The sequence below is a fragment of the Emydura macquarii genome, unplaced genomic scaffold (assembly GCF_026122565.2).
Source record: "Emydura macquarii macquarii isolate MOO-44397 ecotype Brisbane River unplaced genomic scaffold, CSIRO-AGI_Emac_v2 contig_3451, whole genome shotgun sequence".
Lineage (NCBI taxonomy): Eukaryota > Metazoa > Chordata > Testudines > Chelidae > Emydura > Emydura macquarii.
The window spans coordinates 203,480-228,311 of NW_027133588.1; the positions used below are offsets into that span (position 1 = coordinate 203,480).

The 24,832-nt window shown below is 52.8% G+C and overlaps 1 protein-coding gene across 1 annotated transcript in view; it reads right to left on the reverse strand.

The window, feature by feature from the left end:
* Positions 1-24,832, reverse strand: part of SEMA7A (semaphorin 7A (JohnMiltonHagen blood group)) — a 45,310-nt gene that overhangs the window by 10,243 nt on the left and 10,235 nt on the right. The window contains exons 2-8 of the mRNA XM_067534715.1: positions 8,421-8,554; positions 7,985-8,026; positions 7,257-7,394; positions 6,486-6,567; positions 5,168-5,278; positions 3,132-3,271; positions 2,206-2,387 (exon numbers count right to left, since the gene is read on the reverse strand). Of these exons, the coding sequence (XP_067390816.1) occupies positions 2,206-2,387; positions 3,132-3,271; positions 5,168-5,278; positions 6,486-6,567; positions 7,257-7,394; positions 7,985-8,026; positions 8,421-8,554 (829 nt within the window). The remainder of the gene's footprint in view (positions 1-2,205; positions 2,388-3,131; positions 3,272-5,167; positions 5,279-6,485; positions 6,568-7,256; positions 7,395-7,984; positions 8,027-8,420; positions 8,555-24,832) is intronic.

Sequence of the window (24,832 nt, forward strand, 5' to 3'; positions counted from 1 at the left end):
TGGAATAGCAATCATATGGGTCAGAACATATGAGCTGGGACACCTGAGTCATTTTGAAATGGATATCAGCATCCTAAACCTGAAACCATGACTCAGGCAAAAGTCCCATGGAAATTAACAGCAAAGTCGTCAGGACTGTACTTAGCACAGAGATACTGAAGTGCCTCTTTCCCCAAGGGAGGATTGTCTGTCTATCTTCGGTATTTCTATGGCCTGCTTCCTGTAACCTCACAGTCTTTAGTGGATTTATCCTGACAACCCTCCTGGATGGTAGGGCTGCGCTGTTATCCCCATTGTACAGATGGGAAACTGAGGCCCAGAGAGACTAAGCAACTTGCCCAAGATCACATGGGAAGTCAGTGACAAAACAAGTGGCTTCTCGCCATAAAACACAAGAAGAAGACAATGACGACGAATAAAGAAGGAGGAAGGATGGGGCTTCCCCAGTGAGAGAACTGCCCAGTGACGCAGATCTCCTGCCACGGTCCCTAAGGAAGGGACATTTCCTCTGAAAGGAGAGGCTGATTTGCATTTGAGAACTTTGTTGTTAATTTAATAAAAACCCAGACCCTAAGAAGGGCTGAGACTGAAAGAAACTGTGGAGTTTGATAAAGGAGCCCGGTAAAAGGGAAAACAGGGGCAGGTCACAGCAGAGGTGCCCCTGGCCACGGGGGGGCACTCAAGTGGCAGCTGGCCATGTTACACAAGCCAATAGCATCCCACTGTGACGCGGCAGTAAATGCCACACGCACCATTGGCATCTTCTCAGCATACAACAGAATCTATTGCTGGGCCGGCAGGAGGTTAAAGCAACTGCCTTGCACGCTTATAAAAATTGAGAAAATCCTGCTGATTTCAGGACATGCAAACGTGAGCATCAGCCAGGTCTCTCTTCTGGAACTCACAGAGAAACCATCTTTTAAAGAAGTGTTTGTACAGCACCTAGGACACCAGGGCCCTGCTCCCTGATATGAGACTTTAGTCATCCCCATAATACCACAAGTCATCTCTCTCTCATTTCCATGTTCCCGGCATTTCTCAGCAGCGTCTCAAAACAAGCAGCATTCAGCACCCTAATTAGCGCTAGCAACGTTAGAGTGAAAAACAAGATTCACTGAGAAGTGATTGCCCAGTGGAAGAGGCGCCGTACAAGGCAGGGCTGTCACGGACACTAAGAGGTCATCACTGAGCTGACACTTGGCCTCTCAATCTCTGGGAAGATGCACCCCTGAAAGTCCTGTACCCCACTGGAGAAAGCAAGAGAAACAGACAGTGAAGGTAGGTGGGAAGCAGGCAGGATGGAAGGGAGCATGGACGCACAAGGGCCGGGCGCCCCACAGAGAAGGCTCACCCCAGGTTTACCAGCACTCAAAACAGCCACAATGTCCGTAACAAACACTAGACCTCTACAGAGATCGAAGGCAAATACTGTCAAAGTGAGGCCCCTGACTGGGCCAGGTTACTTGGGTTAGGTGAGGACACGGAGACTGTCCTGGCTTCACACAGAACTGGCCCTGGTAAGGGCAGCCAGCCCTTTTTATCTGGCCTGCTAGGCCCTGATTGGCTCCCACCCCTTCTAGGCCCCAGAGGACCAGCTCTCATTGGTTCTGCCTGCAGCTGATCATGGGAGGCCTCTCTAGTCTGAACTCACTCCTGCTCCCTGCCAGCAGGCCACCTTCGTGAGGCCGAGTGCACCGGAGGGAGATGTGACCACACACCCCGTTTTGGCCAGGACAGTCCCTTAAGCCCTGCCCTGGGCGTCCTGATTTTTTTTGGGGGGGGGGCCCAAACTGGAACGTTTGGGGGCGCGGGAGAATGAACAGCAATGCCAGCCTGACATGGCAGGGCTTGGGCAAGTGGCTGGTGCCAGCCCTGGGCGGGGCGGAGTGGGGGGCTTGGGCCAGCCCCCACACAGTGTCCCATTTTCCCTTTGGGAAACAGGGTCACCCTACCAACAGGAGCCAATGAGCACCTGGCACACCCCATCACAGGGCCCCAATCCTTCAAGGGGTGAGCCCGCGAGCCCCCTGTCTGACGGTGTGAGGAACACAGCTACGGGAGGCAAGCGAAAAGCAAACACGGCTCTGCTAGCGTCTCCCGTGTTTCTCTCTCAGCTGGAAGGGAACTGGAGTGAGTGGATAAGCTATTTCGTGGCCAGGTGCCCTCGATTCTGAGGCACTGGCCCGGGCCGGCCAAGATACTCACCAGCAGTTGGAGAAGAGCCCATACACTCTGGTTTTCCTCCAGCCCTTGTCTGAAGGGACTATGAAGACATCCTGCAGCCAGTCGAAGTTGCCCTTGGTGTCCGGGTCGACGCAGACCAGCGTGGCCTTCAGGAAGGTGGTCCACTTGGAAGCGGAGAGGGAGCCGGTGCCACCTTTGTCTCCCTGTGGGACACAGCAGAGGCTCAGAGCCCATCCCGGGAACGTAGGGGAGGCTGCAGGAGGGGATCTCTGGCACATTCCCAGCCCCTTGGGTGGCTCCCCATCATCTACCCATCGTACTTACATGGCCCCCAGAACCATAGCATCTGAGCACCTCGCCATCTTTTATCCTCACAGCAGCCCGACGGGGTAGGGCAGAGCTAGCATCCCCACCATGTAGGGGGGAGAACAAAGGCACTGAGGGACTTGTCCAAGGTCACATAGGAAGTCTGTGCCAGAGCCGTGTCCTGATCCCTGGTTAGCACCCTTAACCACTAGGCCATCCTTCCTCTCAGCTTGCACCCTCCCAGCCCCCTGCTTCGATGCAGGTCAGAAACTGGGGGGGGAGGGGGGTTACAAGCGAAAAATGACCCACCGGGCTCCCTCCTATGGGAATGGCCACCACAGCCATTGGAAAGGGGACATGGCAGAGTCCCTGACGGGTCTCACCTCTCCCTGGGGAGGGAAACTTTCCACGACAAGCCTCCTTCCCCGCCAGTGAAAAGCTCCAACTCTCAATTCTCCCCCCGGTCCCCACCCCACCTTCGCCAGGAGCCACCGTCTCTCTCCTGCACCGCCCTGTAATACCCAGAGCCACCTCATCACCTCGCGGCTGCACCAGCTTCCAGGGGCACTCCTAGAGGCAATGCCACCGGCCCCTCCCCGCGTGCACCCTGCCTCTCCCCCTCCCCCACACCCGCTCTGTACCTTGCACAGCTGGGCCACTCTGGAGACATTTAACGGGGCCTCGGGACTCTTGTCGGGATTGTCCTCTCGAAAGAAGTAGTAGATCTTGTCATCATAGCGCTCATCTTGCTGGATGACAGCGGCTTTAACAAACCTCGGGTCTGGGGTGGAGGAGGAAGAGCCATGAGAATGGGAGGGACAAGCCGACACGGCCTAAGAACATCTCATAACACAAGGGCACATGTGGCAACCATCGCCAGGGGTTGGACCAGGGACCTCTAGAATTAAACAGGTGAGCGTCTACAGCTGGAGCGAAAGAGCCAACCTCCCAGGCAGGGAGCTGAAACCTCCCATTCGCTGTCCGACCGCCCCCCTCCATTCCCACCCCACCCATTCGCTGTCTGACCTCCCCTCCCCAATATCCTCTATAGATCAGACACAAGGGGAGACCCCTGACACACTCTCACCAGGGAGTTGCCCTGTGCCAGCTCCGACACCCTAATTTAAGGCTCTGGATCTTACATTTGGAGGCTTTTCTCGACACGCCAAGACTTTGGAGCCCAGTTTAGTCTAGTTGCTAGGCTGGCTGGCGCTGAAGGAAACCCATTCCGTGGGGACAACGGCTTGCGCAGGGGAAGTGTTACGGCATGGAAAGGAGGCCCAGCAGGGAAGCGGGCTTTGCTGTTGTTTGTGTCTAACTGGGGAAGTCCGTACCGCTGGCAATGATGGGAAAGCCCTATTAATACACCTCCCTGTCTCCATGAAGTCAGCTGGAGAGGGCACCCCGGGTGGGGAATGGAGCACTGACGCTCCTGAGACTCATTACTTCACATCCCCACGGCACGGCCGGATGACGTGATGCCCTGGGAGCATCTGCTTTGTTTGCCTCTTCTGGGTCTGTGTTTACACTTCCCTTGCTGCCATTTCTGGCCCTCAGCTGGGTGGTGGATAAAAAAACCCACTTCTCCAAAACTGTGGGCTTGCTCTGTCTCCAGCGGTCTCCTTGCCTAGCAATGTTGCTTGGCTCGCTCAGGGGAGAGGGACTGAGCCAGTGGTGCATGGAAAGGTCACATGAAAGGGTGAAAAATGCTCTGTCCCTGCCATCCTTCTCCGCCCATTCACTGTCCGACCCCCCCCCCCCCCTCATCCCTGACCACTGGAAGAACCAGTTGGAAAACCCTGACTCTTCCTCAGGCACCGCTCCAGCTGGGGAAGAGGACGATGCTTTCCAGATTTTGATTCATTACCAGACCCCTGGCTGGAGGTGTGGGAGGAGGAGCAGTTGGGCTCCACCCGGGGCCCATTTATGGCCAGATGAGCAAGCCAGAGCTCTCTGCTCTGTTACCACTGACCCGTGGAGACCGTGACGGCAGCTGGTGGGCCTGTTAAACAGCCACATTTCCTTCCAGTCTCACACGCTGGATGTTGCATCCGTTTCTTTCAGTTCTTTTTAAACAGCCGCTTCTGTTCTCCCCCCTCAACCTCAAGCTAGGGGAGCGTTTCCTCTGCATCCACTACCCAAAGTACTTGCACAGTGTTGACGTTTAGTTCCTGTAAGTGCTGGAATAACGTGCCCAGTGCGTGTACAGGTAGCGAAAGCAGAAGTCACGGGGGCTGCTGTTTTCCTCTTTGCGAGCAAGGGTTGGGGGCCAAATAAGGGGGGGAAGTTGCTTATTGCACCGCAGAGCGTTGCCCAGGACGCCTCACTGATCAGTGGTGCAAAAAGCAGGCAGGGAAACGCTTTGATTTCCTCTACTCCAGTGTCAGCAGCCTCTCCAGGGCTACCCATGGAGACTGCAATTCCTGCCACAGTCCCCCCCCATGGCCACACGGCCCGATGCTGCTGATGTGCTGGAGGACCTGTCCCCAAGCCGCTTCTTGACCCTGGACAGCCCGGGAGCAGCAGACAGAACTACAGCTGGGGCCAGAGTTGAACCCTGTGTGCAGGAGGGCTTGTGGAAAGAAAAAGGGGTGGAGTCACCCTGAAGTCCCAAGATCATCTTCCTCCTGGGATTAGCCAGGGAGCCCCGGGCCCGGCAGATCTCTGCCATACTCACTCTGCATCACTGTGTCACTGGTGTAGAGCTCCGCGGCCCCTCGGACCCGGCGGAAACGGGGTATCTTCCCATTGTTCCAGTGCATGCTGATGGTGGAATACACGTCTTCGCCTGCAAGATGGGAAGGAGCATTTGCCACGGGCTGGTTTTTAGTTTGCCAATACTCGCCCGGGGAATGTTCTTCTCAAGGGATCCAGCATTGATGAAAGGAGCCAGGTCGATGACCCTGGAGAGCGGGGTCCCCTCAGGATCCACGGAGCGGGCACAGTCTGGGTAATGGTAGTGCCAACGCAAGCTGCCCCAGCCCTGGTCTAGCAAAGAGCTCATTCTCCAAGGCCAGCTTTTGGTACAGACACTTGTCCCCTGGGGGCCAGAATCAGCAGCGATCCCCCTTAGCTAAGGAAGGAAACAATTCAACAGAGCCACGGACACAGCTCTGGTTTCCCAGGGCAGAAGAGATAGGGAGGGTCTGAACGGCGTTCACAGCAGCCCTGGCCAGGGTGTGGGGGGTGAGCTCCCCACTCCACTGCCTTCTCCCCCCTCGGGCACGGGGCTCAGTGCTGAGAGGCAGAGGTGGGGAAGGGAGAAAAACAAGGGCCCCGAGATGAGGCAGAATGAAATCTGGACCCCGGAAGCTGATCACATGATCTATACGCCTGCCCGGGTGAGGAGGATGGGCCCAGATCCCCCGCGAAAGGGCAGGAGAACCCAGCGGGCTCCCTTCTCGGGCTAGTGAATAAGGCGTTGGGAATGCCAGGCTGCCCAGCAACTTGGGTAGCAGGCAGGAGTGACGGGGGAGGGTTTGCACCCCGGGGGCCTGAAGCTTGCTGCCCATCACCATGGACTCTGGCCAGCCCTGGCAAGACAAGTCCAAGGCTCCCTCCTCACACTGCTCCAGAGATAGGCACTAGCCCAGCTTGAAAGTGGCTTGCTGGGTTTTCTCAGCTGCTCCAACACTAGAATTAATGGGGCTGACCCTGCCCTGGGGGCATCATCCTCTCCTGGTTGGAGGGCCAAGCTCACGCCATGCTTATTCCACCTTGAGCTGCTCCCCAGCCCGGAGATCAAAGTCCTGTCCTCTGACCTGCGCCAGGCTGATTTACGGGCCACCAATGGCGCGGCATGTAGATGGTCTCCTCCCCACAAGCCCCCACCCCGCTAAGCACGATCACACAAACCAGGCAAAAACCAAAGCCTCTGGACTGGTCGCCCAACCGGAGTCGGTCAGCATAGCTCTACTGACTTCCGCATGACACCAGCTGGGGTTTGGCCCACTGGCGCTGCAGGCTGAAGAAGAGACGCAGGCGCTCGGACTTACCGTCGGCAAGGACCAGGGAGTTCTGGTCAGGAACAAAAGGGACCAAACCTCGCGCGTCCACTAGAGATTTAGCCCGTCCGGCCTGGGGAGAACAGGGAACAATGAAGAGTTACAGTTGGTAAGAGGGGCTCTGTCGGCTCGTTCATTCTCCGAGCAGGGCAAAGCAATCAATCAATCTGCCCCCCAGTTCCCTCTGGGGCAAGAGGAGATTGATTACCTGCCCCCTGGCATCTACACTGGCATGTGCTCCGGCTGTAGGATGTTCTGTGCGGAGCTGGATTGGACTGGTGCACTGACAAGCTCAGGAAAGGTGTTTCCTGTGAGTTAAGGCTGGAGGCGGGCCACGTCAAATGCACCAAGAGGAACTCTCATGTCAAAGCTGACTTGGAGGAAGAAGTTTTACAGACAAGCGCGTTGACTTGGCTGGTGTTTTCCTGCATTCCCCTTTGCTGTTACGGACTAGAGATCCTGAACGGTGACCCTGTGCTCTGCCACGAACCAGATTTCCTGGGCGGGAACGGAGCGTGGATTCTGTTACAGACTATAAAACTCAGCTTCTGCAGAGTACTTTTCACCCATAGGTTTCAAAGCACTTTGCGGAGGAAGGTGAGCGTGATCATCGTTTGCATTTGACAGATGGGGAAACTGAGGCACAGGCAGGTGGTGCAATTTGCTCTGGTCATAGGGCAGGTGATTGGAACAGAACCACCAGTCTGTTGGAGAAGACACGGGACTAGGTGTCAGGTGATCCAGGGTTCTAGACCCACCCACCTGCGGTCTGAGTGGGGGAGTAGCACCAAACTCCCTGGCTTCCCAATTCCAGCAGGTGGGCTGGCAGGCGTTTGTCCCACATATCAGCCGCGTGTCCTTGTACTTCCCAATGAAGGTCAGATAGTTCTTCTTGTCCTCCTGGGAAAGAAAGAACAAGGGGCATGAGCAACGGCGGACAGTTTGGTGAAACCCAGCTGCTCCTGGCCCAACGTTAGGGGTGGAGGAAAGACTCTTTTTCCCCCCGGATATCAAAGCCAGAAGGGATCATTGTAAAAATCTAGGGCCAAAGCTGACTCCCTGCACAACACAGGCCAGAAGATTTCACTTGGGGAGGGGACAGCATGATCAGAACACCCCCTTGAACTCCTGTGAGAGGCTATCAGCCACCCCCACCCCCAGCACAGAACTGACTCAACCTCCTAATTATACATTCTCCCATTTTAATCCAGATTGGTGACTCCAGTTCTCCTGTTCGCCACCTTCTCACCAGAATTCACCACCCGCAATTTTTCTGACCCTTGTGCCCCCTGACTTATGCCTACATCCTCCAGCCCTCTAAGTGTCCATCAAGCTGCCTTTTACCCTGTGTAGCTCAGGAGTTCTGCTGCTGAATGGAAAAGAAGCCCTAGCAGAGCAGATGTAAGCGTTACAGTGGCTCCGGGCTCTTTGGGAAGCCTCCAGATGTTTCTCATAGAGCTAAATCCAGCTGCCGAGATCTCCAGACTTACTGGTTTTGTGCAGATTCCTGACTCCTGTTCGGGGAAGTCCTCCTGGGAAAAAGGAATAACCTTGGTTAGTTCCTGCCTCTCTAAATAACTGTCTGGGAGTTAATTACGAATGCTGGCAAAGTTCTGTGAACCCACACACCACCCATGGGATGAGCAGGCCAGGAAGACGGGGCTGGCTGCATGTCTGGAGCCACCATAACTCACTGGATAGATTGGGCAGGGTAGCTATAAAGAGGGATTCAGGCAGAGGGTTGTGTGTCGAGACATCTGCCTTCTCTTCTTGGCTTTGCCCCGACTTGCTGGTGGAGGCTGGGCTAGGTCACTAAACTGAATTATGCCTCTGTTTTCCCATCTGTGCAATGGGGAGAATGCAGCGGAATGACGTCACGGCGGGCTTGGGAGACTAAAGCCGTGCGCATCTGTGACGCCTCCTTACCGTGTAGTTAACTGAGGTCTCAAAGTCAAAGTAGTAGAGCTTTCCCTCCGCGCCCACAAAGAGGGAGGAAGTGTTCTCCTCATGGTACAGAGTTATGAGACTCTCGTGTTTCGCCAGTGGAAAGCGTCTCTCACCTAGGAAACACGACAAAGAAGAGAATCAGCAGGAGCGTCCATGAATCCAGCAGGGTCGCTGTCAGAGTACCAGCCGCCCGCCACCCTGCGTTACACCCTGATCTACACCTCTCAGCTATTTACTCTCTTGACGCCTGGTAAACACAGCTGCAGAAACACCCCATCGATCAAAGAAACAGCCACCAGCTGCGGTAATCGGTAATGCCGCACCTGGCGGCTGAGCCATCTCGTTAGGTACGCCGTGCCTTTCGGAAGGCGGCACGACTGCCCATTGCACACCCGCTTGTGCCCTGCTGCACAGTGGGGTGGAATCACTGCTTGCCCACGCTGGTCGAGCACAAGGGGCTGGTCTGCCCCTCAGCACAAACTAGGTTAGCGCGTTAGTTTTCTCCTGGCTAGTGAAACCACAGACACCGTGAACATTGGCGGGTGCCTCACGCCACCCACCGTCCTGAGCATTGCCCAGCCCCGACCAAAAAACCCCGGCGCCCATGGCACGAAGAAGAGGCTGACACGACAACGCGCCGGCCTACGAGAGGAAAAATAAATCGCTCTCTCTAAGTCAAGGAGAGCTGGGTAGAGCAGGTGTCTACAAGTCGGGGTTCCTGGGTTCTAGTCCCACCTCTGGCATTTAGCGTCTGTGCCATCCCCCTCTTGTACCAAAGCAATGTGGCAGCACTACCACATTGAAGCAGAGTCTCGACTGCAGAGGGGAGCTAATGCAGCCACGAGTAGGGTCCTGTGTGTGGTCTGTAGCATATATAGACACTATACCGTGGAGAGGCGTGGAGCAATTCATGTGCGCGGGTCAGACAAGCACCCATTTGCTCAGCTGTGCACATTGGGAGCTAGAAGCCTCCATGAGAACCAGCCACCTCTCCGCTTTTGCCCAGCAAGGGCGGGCAGTGCCCGTCTCCCTGCACGGATCCCATCAGCATGGCTCAGCCTCCAGCCCAGATGATCTGAGCCAGCCCCCTGTGGCCGGACACCCCTGAACTTTGAGGGCACTCAGAATCCCAACTCCCACGCCAGAGCCACAACATTTTGCGCTTGGCCTCTACCCCAGGCTAAACCAAATCCCCAAATCCAAGCACCCCCAGATTGTGTGTGAATGGGGGGGGGCACAATCTGGATCCAAATGCTGGGGCTCAAGTCTCTCCCTGCCTATCACACCGACAGCTGCCCAGGCAGACAGCGTCCAGCCTTGAATCTGCCTGCCTGCGCTGCCCATTAGCCTCCGCCCCATCCATCCTCGCAGAGGGCCGGAGTCGGTTCTTAGCTCAATCCTACTCTGCTCCGAGCTGAAGGCCTTAGACTGCCGAGTAAACAAATGAACCGAGCCACACAAACCCTGGGAAGCAGGTCACCGGCATCTACCCCACTTTACAGAGAAACTCAAGCACTTTCCCCGAAGTGAGTCAGTGGCAGGGGTGGGAACAGACCCCCCCACTCTCCTGACTTGCAGGACCTGTGCTCTAACCATTAGCCCACACTGCCCCCCCAGCCCAGGATCTAGTAGGATCTAGTAGTTCAGAGGCAGTGTGGGCTGGGTCAGGCCCCCTGAAACTTCTGAGTCCTGTTCCTGATGCCGTCAGGGGCCTGGCACGTGCTGTCAAGTATTGCTGAGCCCAACTCCCACTGCAGCCAATGCCACCTCTGAAAATCAGACTGTAGTTCCGGGGCCTGAGGGCAGCCCCGCCTGCTCCTGTGACTCAGTTTCCCCTTCTGTAAAATGGGGGTAATTGCTATGAGGAATGGTGTTTACAAAGTGCAATGAACTCATCAAGCCTGGTCTCAGCAGGGAGGATGAAGATTGCTATTTATTCTTTGCTGACGCACCAGAGCACAGAGGGTCATTAGTGCAACGGCTGAGCTGTGCCGAAGATCCCTTCCCCACGGAGGCTGTGGTGTGACTGCGTCGGTTCCAGGATGGGGAATCCTCATTGCCAAGTCGATGTGTGATGCTCACCTGCCCTGGGATTCATTAGGTTCTATTCCTGGAGCCCCACGCGGCCAGGCCTTGTGATACGTCAGCCGTGCTGGGCTTAGAGGGAAGTTCTAGGCTTCTTCCTCTCCCCGGGGCAGGGCCCTCTCCTGTTGATTTCTCATGTCACACTTGGCTTTGTGCGTCCTCCCATCTCTAGCAGAGTTCTCCTCCAACATCTCCCTTCGGCGCCCGGCGCGACAACCGGAGCTGAGGCCTGCAAACTCGACTCCTAAGTGGGTTTGATGCCCCTGGGCAGTGCAGCTGCATCTGTGCCCACTAAGGGGGGGAGGGTCTATACATCTAAAAGAGAGGCATGTGCTAGTCAGATCTCTTCACCGTAGCCCCGTCACTGCATGCCTGCTTGGGTCACTAACTCAGGGAGAAAGCGCAGTCTGGCTTGCAAGACTTAGTGGGCAGCTAACCGGCAGCCTCAATAAAGAATGTAACGCCCCGGCCGCCAGCAGAAGCAGGATTCCCCGCCAGCATGCAAAGGGTTAATAGCGAGTGCCAGGCACGACTCGTGCCCCTCACTTTGCAGCAGATTGCTACAGACCAGGGCCTTCCCCGGTTGGCCCGTTACACCAGCCTGCTTTGCTAGTCAGCAAGTTCCCTGTCCTCAGCTCTTTTCCTTCCTCTGTTGCAGAATAGCTTCTCCCTGCTGCTGCTTCCTTCCTTCCAGCAGTGCCCTGCCGCTAGCAGCTGACGTGAGCGTCCTAGGTTTTCCTAGACTGGGGGGCAGGGGCCGTACCTCCATCTTCTCTATTAAGAGCCAGGCACACTTAAGGCGCTGTGTCCAAATAGCCAGTCAGACTATTCAGAGATCTGCTGTTGTGTTGACTGTCCCTTACCTGGAAATCTCAGCTGAGATCAAGAACCAAACAGGCACCTGGTCCTAACTCCCCACAAGGGCAGTGTCGCCGTCTTGGCTATGCAGGAGTAATGGCTTAGCTAACGGTGCCGCCGCCAACCCCTAGCCATGACCGTTGGGGCACAGTTTACACCAGTGCAGCTTACCTGGCTGCCCTGGTCTACACCTGGGCCTGCATCTCTTTAGCTAGAATCCCCAAATCTGATGCAGCGTGGGAAATCTGCCCTGCTGCGGCCTGTGCTTTGCACCACAGAGGGTCTGCAAGCACCGCCAGAGCTGGGCACAGCTCAGTGAAGACAGCTCAGGCAGGGTGACACCAGCCTGGCAAAGACCCCGGGTGCATACTCAGCCCGCTAGCCCATGCGACGCTATCTTCATGGCTAGCGTCACCCATGTGAGCTGGGATTCAAGCTGGCTCGGGCAGGCTAGCCCGGGCCCAGCTGTTGCTGTGTAGAAGGACTGGCTGTCGGGTCTCTTACGTTCTTTCCTGCAGAGACGAATCGTTGTGTTTGCCGCTGTTAGAGGGTGGGCGAGCGCGTTGGAGCCTGGAGCACGGCTGGAGGGGAGTGTGCGTCCTACATGAGCCAAGAGAAAAAAGCTGCAGAGCGAGGAAATAAATCAACGGCACGTGCCTCTTTATTTACAGAGTTAATGCGCAGCTCCGGCCAAGGACAGGCAGCACACGACCAAAGCTTCCTGCCAGCAGCTTTCAGCTCCTGCCCAGGTGGCGTGCCTGGCCGGCCCAGCTGCTGCACTCGGCAAAATGGAGGGGCCTCGAAGGGATTGTTGCTGCGGCTACATTGTCTTCTCAGTGCTTCCTCTTCACGAGTAGCAGCACCCGGGATTCCAGCAGATGAGCTTCCTCAGTGTCCAGCTGGGACTCAGTGATGTGAACTTCCTCCCAGCAGTGTCCCGGCCATGCCACTCAGCAATCAAGGAGAGTGGGCACATCCCCAGAATTGGTGTGTGAGCGCTGGCCGAGACTCCAGCAGTGGCTTGTCAGTGCCAGACTCCAGCAGCGTCAGTGCCCCCTCACTGCCCCGCTGAGCCCCTCCCCGCAGCGGGAGCGTCCTCCTGGCTGTGTCCAGCCGGACCCTACACATCATCACCTACTGAGACAGCGTTGTACCCCCAGGGCACAGCACGCCGTGCCACCATCATGCTGCGACAGGACGTGGCCTGGTTACCCCTGCCTCCCACCCATAAGCAGAGGGCTCACGTTACCCTGCAAGTGCAGGCCAGAACCAGGAGACTGGGTGCTTGACATCCCCCAGGGGATACACGTATTGACGTGCCCCCGCCCCCTGATTCTGCACCGCCCTCTGCATCTTCCTCTTCCTCCTCAGCCAGTTCAACCTCTAGCGCAATTCTTTGTGGCTGCCCTTATGGCCGCTTACTGTCAGCCCCATTGGCCAACTGCAAGTCACTTCCAGCCAGCTCGCCGCCCACCACCTCCGGATGGAATCATGCAGCAAACCTCGAGGGGAAACTGAGTTGTGCAAGGCGGCTGCAAATAGAAAAGGGCTTGGAGGAAGAGGTCATGGCAGCTCTGTAAATAGTGCTAGAAGGTACCATCCTTCACAGCTTGGGAGAGCACCGCGTGGGGGGTTGCCTGACTGCACACAATGCTCTTGTAAATGCCCCCTGCTTGCTGACATGACCTGGGTCAGGGCCCCCTCGAGGGTCTGCCCTCTGCAATCTCACAACGCTCCTTGCCCGAGCACCGGCTGGTGGCATTGCAGGCCGAAGAGCAGCTGAATTGGTCCTTAGTTGATCCCTTTCCTGCAGATGCAACAACTGGGGCATGTTCAAAGCATGTCCCCATACATGGCTGAATCTTCACCAGCTCCCAGATAGGCAGTTAAATAGCATCATCCCCATTTTACAGCTGGAGACACAGGGAGGGGAAGCAAAGGGAGGTGAAGTGATTTGGCGGCGCCTGGATTAGAATCCAGGAGTCCTGACTCCTGGCCAGTGCTGGGCACATACTGTGCAAAACTTTGTCCACATCTTAAAGTGTGGTGCCTGTAATGATGACTTCAAGTGGCTATATCAAGGTAATAGCTATGTGTGCCTTAGCTCCACTAGGATTTTGCATCACACTAGCTCTGGCCAGTAAAATCCACACCCCTTTTGGCAGGAAGACACAGCCTACGTGCCTGGATACACTCAGAGAGTCAGAGACTCGAAGGTCAGAAGGGAGCAATATGATCGTCTAGTCTGACCTCCTGCACAATGCAGGCCACAGAACCTCACCCACCCACTGCTGTAATAGATCCTGACCTATGGCTGAGTTATTAAAGTCCTCAAATCATGGCTTGAAGACTTTAAGGTACAGAGAATCCACCAGCAAGTGAGCCGTACCCCGTGCTACAGAGGAAGGCAAAAAAAACCCCAGAGCCTTTGCCAATCTGCCCTCGGGGAAAATTCACTACGGCTAAATAAAATATATCCCGCTCACCTTGCGTTATCAGCATGCTGCTAGCTCTTACATAAAAGGAGAGACGTCAGTGACCCCAAAGTAACACTCGTCTCCATGCTACACTCAGCAGCAAGGGAACTGCGAGTGTGAAGGCAGCATGTATTTCCCTTACGCAGCACATGGGAGCTCAGTTCATTCCTGCTGACTTTGGCTTTTGCAGTGCGGGTGTTTGGTGAGACGGAGTTTAGTTGAGTGCAGCCACGCTCCAGAGAGCGGCTCAGAGCCAAGTGGACAGAGAAGCTAATGACTTGGTTCCCTTTGAGCGGCTGCAATGAAAACAATCATTTCACTGGTGCCAAAGCAGTGGTTGTTTTCTTCTGCCAGATGCTCCCAGATGAATTGCAGGACCCAGAATACATGGACTCGGCTTTCTTGGCACTCAGCTGCTAGACAGGGTTGGACCTGAGTGGGGCGTGGATGGGAGAACTCCAAGGAGGTCCTAGGTCGTGGTCCTCCTCTCACTGAATTGGCACTAAACGCAGGGCAGCTTGGAGTGCGGTGCTAGAGGTGCTGCCTTTTGACTGATTCCCTGGGTGACCTTGGGCATGGATTTCAATGGAAGTTAGGAGCCTAAACACCTTTAAGGATTTGGGCACTAGCTTCTCTGTTCCTCAGTTTCCCCATCTGTCCAACGGGGCTAACAGTTCTGACCTGCCTCGCAGTGAAGATTAGAGATTGTCAGGTGCTCAGATACTACAGCAATGGGGGCTGTATAGTACCGGAGATAGACTAGATTTAAAACCCAAGGCTTGCCCACCTGTGGTCATTTAATGCTGTCATGGCACTTTGTGGCAAAAAGGGAGGCTAGGCCCGATAACCCGGCTAAATTCCAGCTTGATGAGTTGCATTCTGTATTCCCATTGTGGTTTCATTTTAACTCTAGCTGGGAGAGTTTCCTGGCGTATCACGGCTACTCCGATCCACTCCCAGAGGTGGTTGCATTTCAGAGATAGGTGAGTTGATCCCGACTCACACAGTCTGTAAAGCGCCTTGGGATCCTTCTGGGTGAAAGGTGCTAGGTTGTTCTTTGATTAAGAGATCCCTCCCCTCTTCCCCACCGCCCTCCCAGCCATGCTCTGCTTTCCCATGTACCACCCAAGACTGGCATTTTCAGTGTCTGGTAGGAGAATCACCCCACATGCATTCTTGATCTCATTTCAGTGGGGGAAATCGCAGTTCCCAGGAGAAGGCTGACCCCTCAAAGGAGACAATGCCATGATGCAGGAAATGCCCCACCCCTTCCAAATTCCCCATGAACTCTCTCTGATCTTTTCTATGACATTCAACCGCAGCCAGTGGAAGAATCAATGGAGCAATTGTCATCTCAGATGCTAACCCGCATGGGGAACAATGAATGCAAGAAAGGAGAGCTTTGTGCTTTGCAGGGAAAGCAGCAGAATCAATTGCCGGGAGATACCATGACCTGAGCACAACAAAAGAATGCAGGGAGGAGAGAGAGAGAACGATACGTTTCACAGGACAGTCTGGAGGGTGGGGTAATGGGGAAGCAGATAGAGAAAAAGAAGGTGCACTCAGAGGAAAATGACTCCAGTAACTAACTACCAAGAAGCGACCCATCCAGAGAACAAATGATGTTCCAAGCTGTTAAGGGAACTTGCAGACATGGTCAATTGCACCGCAAGGGAACCAAGAAACAAACTAGTTCCCTTCGACCTCGGGCTGTACAAGTTATTAAAATAAGCGGAAGAGCACCACAGCTGTCCTTTCACCTGTCTTAGCGGGAACGAGCACCCGCTCGTTCTTTTACTTCCTGGGGGGTGCGGAGGTGAATGGCCAGCTGGTAAAAATGGTTCAAGCTCAGTGGGAAGCTGCCTTGATCTGCTCCTTCCACCCCCTGCAGCGTCTGAGTGTGACACACCAGAATGCCGGATTGGCCTCGCTAGACCAGATCACTCGTCCGTCCAATCTGCCATCATGCTTCCAGCCCTGACCAAAACCGGATCCTTCCCAGGAAGATCAGCCCCTCTCGTACCATGCCCCCATACTGCACCCGGCCAGTTGTACAATGCTCCAGCCAGATTTGGGGGAGTGGGGAAAGGGAGATTTCTTTCCTGCCTTCCTCCCAGCTTCCCTAAACATAACCAGATTATCTCCAGAGCCAGTGTGTGATCTAGTGAATTAATCTGCTGGTCTCATGGGAGAGGACGGTCAGATTAACCCAATTTTTCTGCTGACACACTGTTCGTTTAAGCAAGTTACTCCTCGCCTCTGTACATCGGGGTCTGTAAAAGAGGGACATTAGCTACCTAACCTCTGGGATTTCAGGAGGATGAAGTGGCTAATGTGTGTAAAGGGCTTCAGTGCTGCTAAATGCTATGGCTTTAGCATGAGTGAATGGCTACAGATATCACTGGACATCAGTAAAGTGCTGGAAGTTATTCGTATTGCTCTGAGACGGTCTGTTAGCAGGACTCCCCAGTCCTCTATTTCAGTTCTTCTCTTTTTAAAACAATAAAACGGACCCATCAGCATCGTGGAAACCCCTTCGGAGGAGAGGAAAGAGGGACCCATTCAGAGAAATCTCTCTCAGGAAGGGGAATCTCTTTTCCTCTGTGCATAAAACCACACAAACCGAGAGCTCCCCCGAAAACTAAAATGGGTCAGCTGCTCTATTTCTGGGACTTCTGACGTATTGACAGGACATTCCCAGTGCCTCCCAGAGACGCGGCACAACATCGCCACTTCCCCCTGTCGTTTGAGCCCAGGGCAGCGGGAAGGGTTAATGTCACTAGCCTTCACAGATTTTGAAGCTAGAAGGGACCATCATGATCCTCTAGTCTGACCTCCTGCATATCACAGGCCACAGAACCTCAGCCATCTCTCCTGTAATAGACCCATAACCTCTGGCTGAGATACTGACATCCTCAAATCAGGATTTAAAGATTTCCATATACAGAGAATCCACCATTTACACTAGCTTAAACCTGCAATCCAGCCGGGACCCGGGCTGCAGAGGAAAGGGAAAAAAATCCCAGGGTCTCTGGATGATGCGGAGGAAAATTCTTTCCTGACCCCAAACACGGCGATCGGTTAGACTCTCGTAAGACTAGACTTTCATGATGACTTAGCACCCGGGTTGAGCAAACCGGTGTAGTTGCTGGCTTCTTCACTTCAGAAAGCCCCCACCGCTTGTCTGTGTCTAGAGGCTCCTCCCCGCTCCCACCACTTCTCTGTGGGAGCCTGCTGGAAACCTGTCTTCTTCTTGCTTCTCTTCTCAGCCACTCTGCCCCTCAGCCTTTCCCTCGCTCCCCCTTGCTGCTGGTAGAAACGCGCCCTGGAGCCAGATTGGGGTTCAAATGGTCCCAGAGGTATCGGTTGGGTTCCAGCTCTGTGATCAGGGTAATGGCCACCATTTTGGCCAACACCCCGGGGACCAATCTGGGGCCCTCCAGAGCTAAACCCATGAGCGTGCCCACACACACCCCAGCAGTGGCTGCACCCCTCTGCCAGCGCCCAGTCACACCTGGTGAGAAAGCCAGTATCCCTTTGCCTTGGGGTGCTGCAAGGACACAAAGCCAAGTGGAGGCAGGGAGAAGGCACCATGACCACTGCAGCTACTGGTTTGTTTGCCCTGGAGTGCGGGATTCACTTGCCTTCAGCTTTATGATAAAGTGCTGTTAATGCAGTGGAGCCGAGATGAATTCGTAGAATTTTTGGTCCTCCGGTCCCCCAAGAGAACCAGGATACATTGCAGCAGGGGAACCTAAGCAAGGAAGGAACCTCTGGGTAGGAGTATCCTCTAGTTCTCTGCTAAAGGACATAATAATTACTCCCATTTTACATACGGGGAAACTGAGGAACAGAGGAGAGAAGCAATTTGCCCGAGGGTCACCCAGGCAGTCTGTTGTCTCTGCTCACACTCTCAAGTCTCTGTCCAGGTTACAAGAGAGATGGGGTTTTCTCAACACCCTGTGCGAAGAGGCTGTGAGCACTGAACTAAAAGGTCCCCTTTCCTTTGCTCTCACTTTGCATCTAACGGGGAGGGATTGTGGTCTCCCCTGTCACCCACTGCTGCCCGGGTGGCGAGGCTGGTGCGTGTAGGCCATTGTTTATGAGGATCTCTTTGCCCTGCACTCGGGTCATTACTACGGCTAAGGGCATGAGCTGTGACTGTGCTCATGTCTTTTCAGGGCTACGCTCCCTGCTGAACGATAAACCGGTAACAGAAAAACACAGTTCTGACCAAGATGTGTAGAGAAGATAAGAGACTCTAAAGGCAAAGAAACATTTCACATAGCAAGATCCTGTTCTGCTTGAGACGGGGAAGAAAGGAGAAAGAGCTCAGCTGGGGAGGAGAAATACCTGCTCTCTGACACTTCCACAGGGGGCTGGAAAACGTGCAAAAATCCCAATTCTTATTGTTCAGGAGTGCCCGGAGGTGCTAGGTGCTGTACAAATCACAGGCCACGATCCTGTCATTGAGAGCAGACATCTGGGCTTGTGGGAAACCCCACTGAAATTAAGAAGTTCTGCACGGACGCAGGGCCGGGCCTGCATGGATCAGGGCCCTAGAAGGAGACACAAGACCTGCTTTCCAAAGTTTTTCCTCTAAGAAGACAAAGAGGATACCCAGGGAGAGGAAGAGAGTCAAGTATTGACATTTGGGGATGGGGTTGTCTTATAAGGACATAAATCCTGACTTTCCCCAACTGTCCTTTATCTGCCTGTCCCAATGGCCCCTCGCCCTAGCCACGAAGATGGGCTGATTTCTTGCATGTGCTGCTCATGATCAGATGAGCTCTCACACACCGAGCCCGACATCAGCGAGGCGGTGCTGCTACAAAGCACATTGGTTCTGAACACTTCGCTTCATGCGCTGCACTTTTGTTACCCCAGGACATACGGGAGGCAACTAGTTTGGCAGGGCTCAGAAAAGGACTAGGCACGGAGGAGAACAGTGAGGAAAAGAGAAAAATAAATAAATCACACGCAGACAGACAAGCCAAGATAACATACGAATGGCCCTGTTGGGTCAGACCAATGGTCCATCGAGCCCAGTATCCTGTCTTCCCACAGTGGTCAATGCCAGACGCTACAGAGGGAACGAATGGAACAAGCACTCATCAAGTGATCCATCCCCTGTCATCCACTCCCTGCTTCAGGCAAACAGAAGCCAGGCACACTCGGAGCATGGGGTTGCGTCCCTGCCCCTGCTGGCTAATAGCCATGGACGGGGCTATGCTCCATGAATTTCTCTAGTTCTTTTCTGAACCCTGTTATTTTTAAAAAATAAAAAACTCTGAATTATTTTTAAAATAATAATTTCAAAAAGCCCTTAAGGAAATGAGACAGATCACGACTGAGCAGGGATTTATGAATTCTGTGGGAGTCCCAGCCACTGCAGGAACCCTTGTAAATTTCCAGTGAGCTGGTGGTGCATCTGTGAATTGTAACCACCTCTCAGATTGACTTTTTAGGGGGAAATAGGCAAACAAACATCGGCAGATCGGAAAGAACCTGCTTTGATGTTCAGCGTGTCATTGACAGGCACCAGCTGCGCCTCTGCATTTCCTTATTTGAGATTTCTAAACTCAAGGATCTTTGGGCCTTTACAATATCCTCTGGCAAGGAGTTCCACAGAGCGTGATTGTGTGTTGTGTGAAGAAGTACTTCCTTTTGTTTGTTTCAAACCTGCTCCCTGTTAAAATAAGAACTAGGGGTCACCCAATGAAACTATGTGACCGAGTAAATAACACTTCCTTATTTACTTTTTCCACACCAGTCAAGATTTTATAGATCTCTTCCATATCCCTAATCATTTATGTGTAAAGGGAGATCAGTTTTATGCTTCTGCTTCAGGACACTAGCTAAGCAGTGATTGCCTGGAGCTCGGAGGACTCTTCCATCAAAGGCATGTTGTTGCAAAATTCTCCCAACAGGCATTGATATACCATCCTCTGGAACAAGATAGTTGGCTAGATGGACCGTCCGTCTGATCAGTCATGACAAATCTCATGTCCCTCCTGTGCAACGGTAGAGCTGAGAAGAGACAGGCCATTCAGTTTGGTGGGGGATTTCAGTATTTTGAAATCTGGTTTATTCCGACTCTGTGTAAAAACCAAAACTTTTGAAATCTTCTGCAAAAGGGAATGGAGCTGTGGAACCTAGAAGTCCCTGAGTCCAAGGCAATCTGTCGGCTGGGCTGCTTCTGAACAACGGGCCCTGCAAGGCATGGGAGCTTGGGCTCGGACGGAAACCTGCCTGGCAGCTGGGGCTCCAGCAGAACTGCGTCGAAATCAGACCATCGCTGTGGAACGGGTCAATTTGGCCAAATCAGCAAATTATGACCAAAAAAAGAGTTTCATTGGACTGTTTGCTACCAGCTCTATAGAGTTGTTCTGATTGAAGCTGGAGAGAATTGAGTTTAGACTTAAGTCATATATAGAGCAGCACCAATTAGAACCCAGGAAATGACTCATCAGGACAAGCCAATGGGCTTTCTACTCTGGTACCCTGTTGGATGGGGCTAATGATGGATATTTCAGAAGGTGTGACAATGACCCAGTCCCCTAATGACACCTCTAATAGTGCCACTCTATATGAGGAGGGCACATTCCTTCCTGACTTCAGCTGGGAAACAGCTTAGAAGCATGAGCATTGATAGCCCGGGTAATGATACTTGATCTTCCATGCTCAAGGGATGCACAGTGACTCAACTCCAAAGGGTGCAGGGGGTGCATTGCAAAGGCATCAAATGTTACCGGCCTGATTTTCAAAGCTGCTGAGCAAACCTGAGTGGGAGCTGTGAGTGCTCAGCCCCTTTGAAAAACAGATGCACATGTGCTCTGCTCAGGTTTATTTGTTCATATTTCTGCTCCAGTAGTTCCCAAAGGCCCTCAGACAAGACCAGGGCCCTGTCACACTAGAGACTGGATACTAGAATTCATGTACAGCCCTGCATGCTAGCAAATCAGTTTCAATGGAAGAGCGAGAATGGTGATTTAGGGAGGCTAGTTTAAGTAACACAGCCCCTGCTTTTACAGAAAAGGCACCAGGACCTTTAACTTCCATCTAGACAGCCACTGCCAGAGGAGGGAGGGGGACCCTCACCGTAACCTCTCAGTCGAATGGCAGCTCTAACATGGGGCGGCCCACCTTGTGTCATGAAGTGGCTGCACGGACTTCAGATCTGCAGCGAGGACTGAGACGGGAGCCTCGCTCCCTTTCGGCTCTGCACATTTACTGCTGCCTGTGGCTCCTGGTTTTATTCTTTCCTGCCCTCAATGAAAGAGACACAGGCGGGAAGGAAGGAAGCACTTCATGACTAAGTAGAGGCACTCATGGCAAGAGATCAGATATGACTGCTACATGGCCAGCTGATGAGGCTGTGCAGACAGGGTCATCCCAATGCAACAAGACCGAGAAGGATCAGGGCAGAGCTTTTTACATCCCTTCTCTGGTGCCAGCTCACACATGGCTAAGCGCCGGCACATTGTTGGCCAGGGAATGATGTCTGAGGTACCAGGTACGTCCTGCATTCCATGCTTTGAGTCAGCATTTTAGTAAGACAATTTCTGACATATAAATGGAGTAGAGCTGTGGAGAGGGCCGTGCCTCCTGGATTCAACCCAGTTCGACTGGAAGAGCTCAGTGCAGGCAAGTTATGGGCAGGGTAAACAGCTGTGGGTTTCTGGCCAGCAACAACCCAATCCTTTGCCAGCACAGCCCATATGCTGACCTGTCCCTTGAATTTTCAGAGGAAGCTTCAAATTGCAAGCCCATTTTAGACATCCTGGAGTTTTGAAACCTCAAATAAGGAAACACAGAGGTGCAGCTGGTGCCTGTTGATGACATGCTGAGCAATGTTCTTTTCGTTCTGCCAGTGTTTCCATATTTCCACCTAAAAAGGCAATCTGAGAAATTGTTACAACTGATAGATACACTCCCTGCTCACTGGAAATTTACAAGGACGCCCGCAGAATTCATAAATCTCTGCTGGGTCACGATCTGGCTCATTTCCTTGGGATTTTTTTTTTAATTATTATTTTAAAATAAATTCCTAGGCTTTTTATTTTAAAGCATTCCCCAACTCTAGATGAGTTGTCAGACCTCAGAAGCCCACCATAGATTCGTCCATCTCCTCTGGTATATGCAGGCTTTAAAGCCACTGGACAGTACTTTCCACAGGATTCTTATCCAGACGCATGACGCGTGGGACACCACTATCTTGTCACTGACGGGGTGGGAGGCTTCCCCTCCAGCCATCTAATTTGGAAATTCAGTTCATCGTTGTTTTCACTCTTGACTTCCCTTGTTGCCTGAGTACTTCAGAATCTTTAATGTATTTATTGTGACGAGACTCTGGGGTGCCAGCCTATTATCCCCACTGTAAAGATGGGGAAACCAGAGCGGCTCAGCGACTCGCTGAAGGTCACACAGGGTGGCTGTGGCAGAGCAGGGAATTGAATCCAGGCATGACCAGGCAAGTGCTCCAACCACTAGACAATCCTACCTCTCCTTAGCACCTCGCTGCTGTTCTTATTTCTCTTGAATTGAATAGTAGCAAATTCAGGCTGGGATCTGCAAAGAAGCAGGGAACCTCCCAGCAAATATCACTGGGCCAGGAACGCCTAACTCCCAGAGCTTACATTAACACAGCATAAACGCTCAGAGGATACCTGCCATCCAAAGATCTCAAAGCGCTTTCCAGCAATGAAGAAGAATTTGTAACCCTTCTTTTACAGATGGGGAAACTGAGGCACAGTGGGGTGAAGTGATGTGTCCACGGCCCATCAGTAATGCAGTGGCAGAGCTGAGAACAGAGCCCAGCTAGCGTGCTCTGAGCACCACGTCATTTCCGCACGGCATGTGGAAAATATACATCTGTAAAGACCCAAACTCCAAATGAACATGTATCAATTGCTGGGACGTGGCTACCACTTTTGTGGGCTGACTTGTATGTCTCGGTTTATTGCTGGAGGGGGTTAGTAGGGCAGGGTTGCCAACCTTGCATTTTAGTTCTTACTCACACAAAGATCTGAAGTTGATTTTTTTTTACCGACACCATAAACTTTTTACTGACATCACTAACAATACCAAAACAATCCAATAATGTCATAAACGTGTGTACTCACCTGCTATATTCTGTACACAGGAATTCAGAATGACACAATTGTTTTAGCTGCAGTTAATTGATCAATCGTGTTGTTTGGATATATACAACAATAGAAAACAGGAAATTGATAAAGTCACGGTCAGTGCAGTTTTATGATACAAAAAGCGATTCTGAACGACGACAATCAACGTCAAAATACAATGTTCTATTTCTACCCAATTTCATGGACATTTTCATTTATTTACGGGTTTATGGCCAGTGTTAAAATTGTACATTTTTTTATTGACTGTCCGTAAATTTACAGACACTTGGCAACCCTGCGCAGTGCAGGCCTTCTGTACCTCTAAGACTCAGCACAAGTCCAGGAGTTGCTCATTCAATAAGAAAAAAGGCCAGGGTCAAGAAGGTAGGAGGGAGGGGACAACACACACAGACACTCTTCCTGCTCTTCTATAGAGACCAGCACTCGCCCTACCCCAGAGCTGCAGCTCAAGTGGTTTCCTGTTCCCAGCCGTGGCATTATCCCTCCTGCTTTGTGCTGCTCAGATGGTTTGCCGCTGCCCCTTAGCTATCACCAAGCCCTACCCGGAAATCCCATCTGGGAGTCTAAATATAATAGGAGCTGGTGACTGACTGTGGGGCGTTTATTTCTGTTAACGTCTGTCTGCAGCCAAAAACCACTTTTACAAAGCTCTGAGTCAGCCCCCTGTTATCCTCCTAGACAGAGTGGGATGAGAGAGGGTCAGCCAAGACAGCAAAGTCTGGCTGCTCTTTGCCCAAGGGAGGCAGTGAAACCCCTGCTCTATGAGCAGCATTTACTAATCAGTGTCTGTAACAGAGCAGGGCAATAACGTGTTGCCGATATTGTAACTGAAGGCTCCCCCAGAAGCAATGCTCAGAAGCATCCTGGTGTGGGTGTGTTGCTGGGATGAGAGTACATCTTTCTAAGCCTCAGGGAGGAGGCCTGGTTAGCGAGACCCAGAGAGGGTGGGAGATCCAGCCCAGCTCCTCCTCCAGCCAGGTGATGGCATTTTAACACAGGTCCTCTTCATCAAATCAGTGACATAGCAAGGGCAAAGCAGTCATTTGAATTTAGGAAAGATATGGACAAATTGGAGAGCGTCCAGAGGGGAGCAACAAAAATAATAAAAGATTTAGGAAAACTGACTTATGAGGAAAAGTTTTTAAAAACCGGGCATGTTGGGGAAAAGAGACTATGGGGAATCTGCTAACAGTCTTCAAATATGCTAGAGGCTGCTATAAAGAGGATGGGGACCAATTGTTCTCCACGCCCACTGAAGGTGGGACAAGAAGTAGTGGGTCAAATTTGCAGCAAGGCAGATTTAGTTCAGATATTAGGAAAAACTTTCTAATGCCTCAGGGTGGTTAAGCTCTGGAATAGGTTTCCCAGGGGAGCTGTGGAATCCCCGTCACTGGAGGCTTTTAACAACAAGTCGAACAAGCACCTGCCAAGGATGGTCTAGGTTTATTTGGGGGGCTGGACTTGGTGATCTCTTGAGGTCCCTCCCAGTCCGACATTTCTATCATGCTGATTTACAAAGTGCTTTTCCTCCCCTAGGATCCCAATGCACTTCATCGACTACGGCGGAAAGGTTCAAAGGTGCCCAGATCCCCCAGGATTTCAGTGAGATCTGGGGCCCGAACTCTCTTAGAATCCTTTGGAAAGGCCAGCCTGCACCACAGCTACCCTGAAACGCAGCCACTGTGCTGCGGAGCCAAAAACGGTGAGAAAATCATTGATCTAAACAGACAAGCCTGGCACAAGGAGGTAAAAGAGGTTTCTCACTAGCGTGCAGCGTTTTACAGTCTGATTGACCCCATTTGCTCTTCCAAAAAGGACTGTG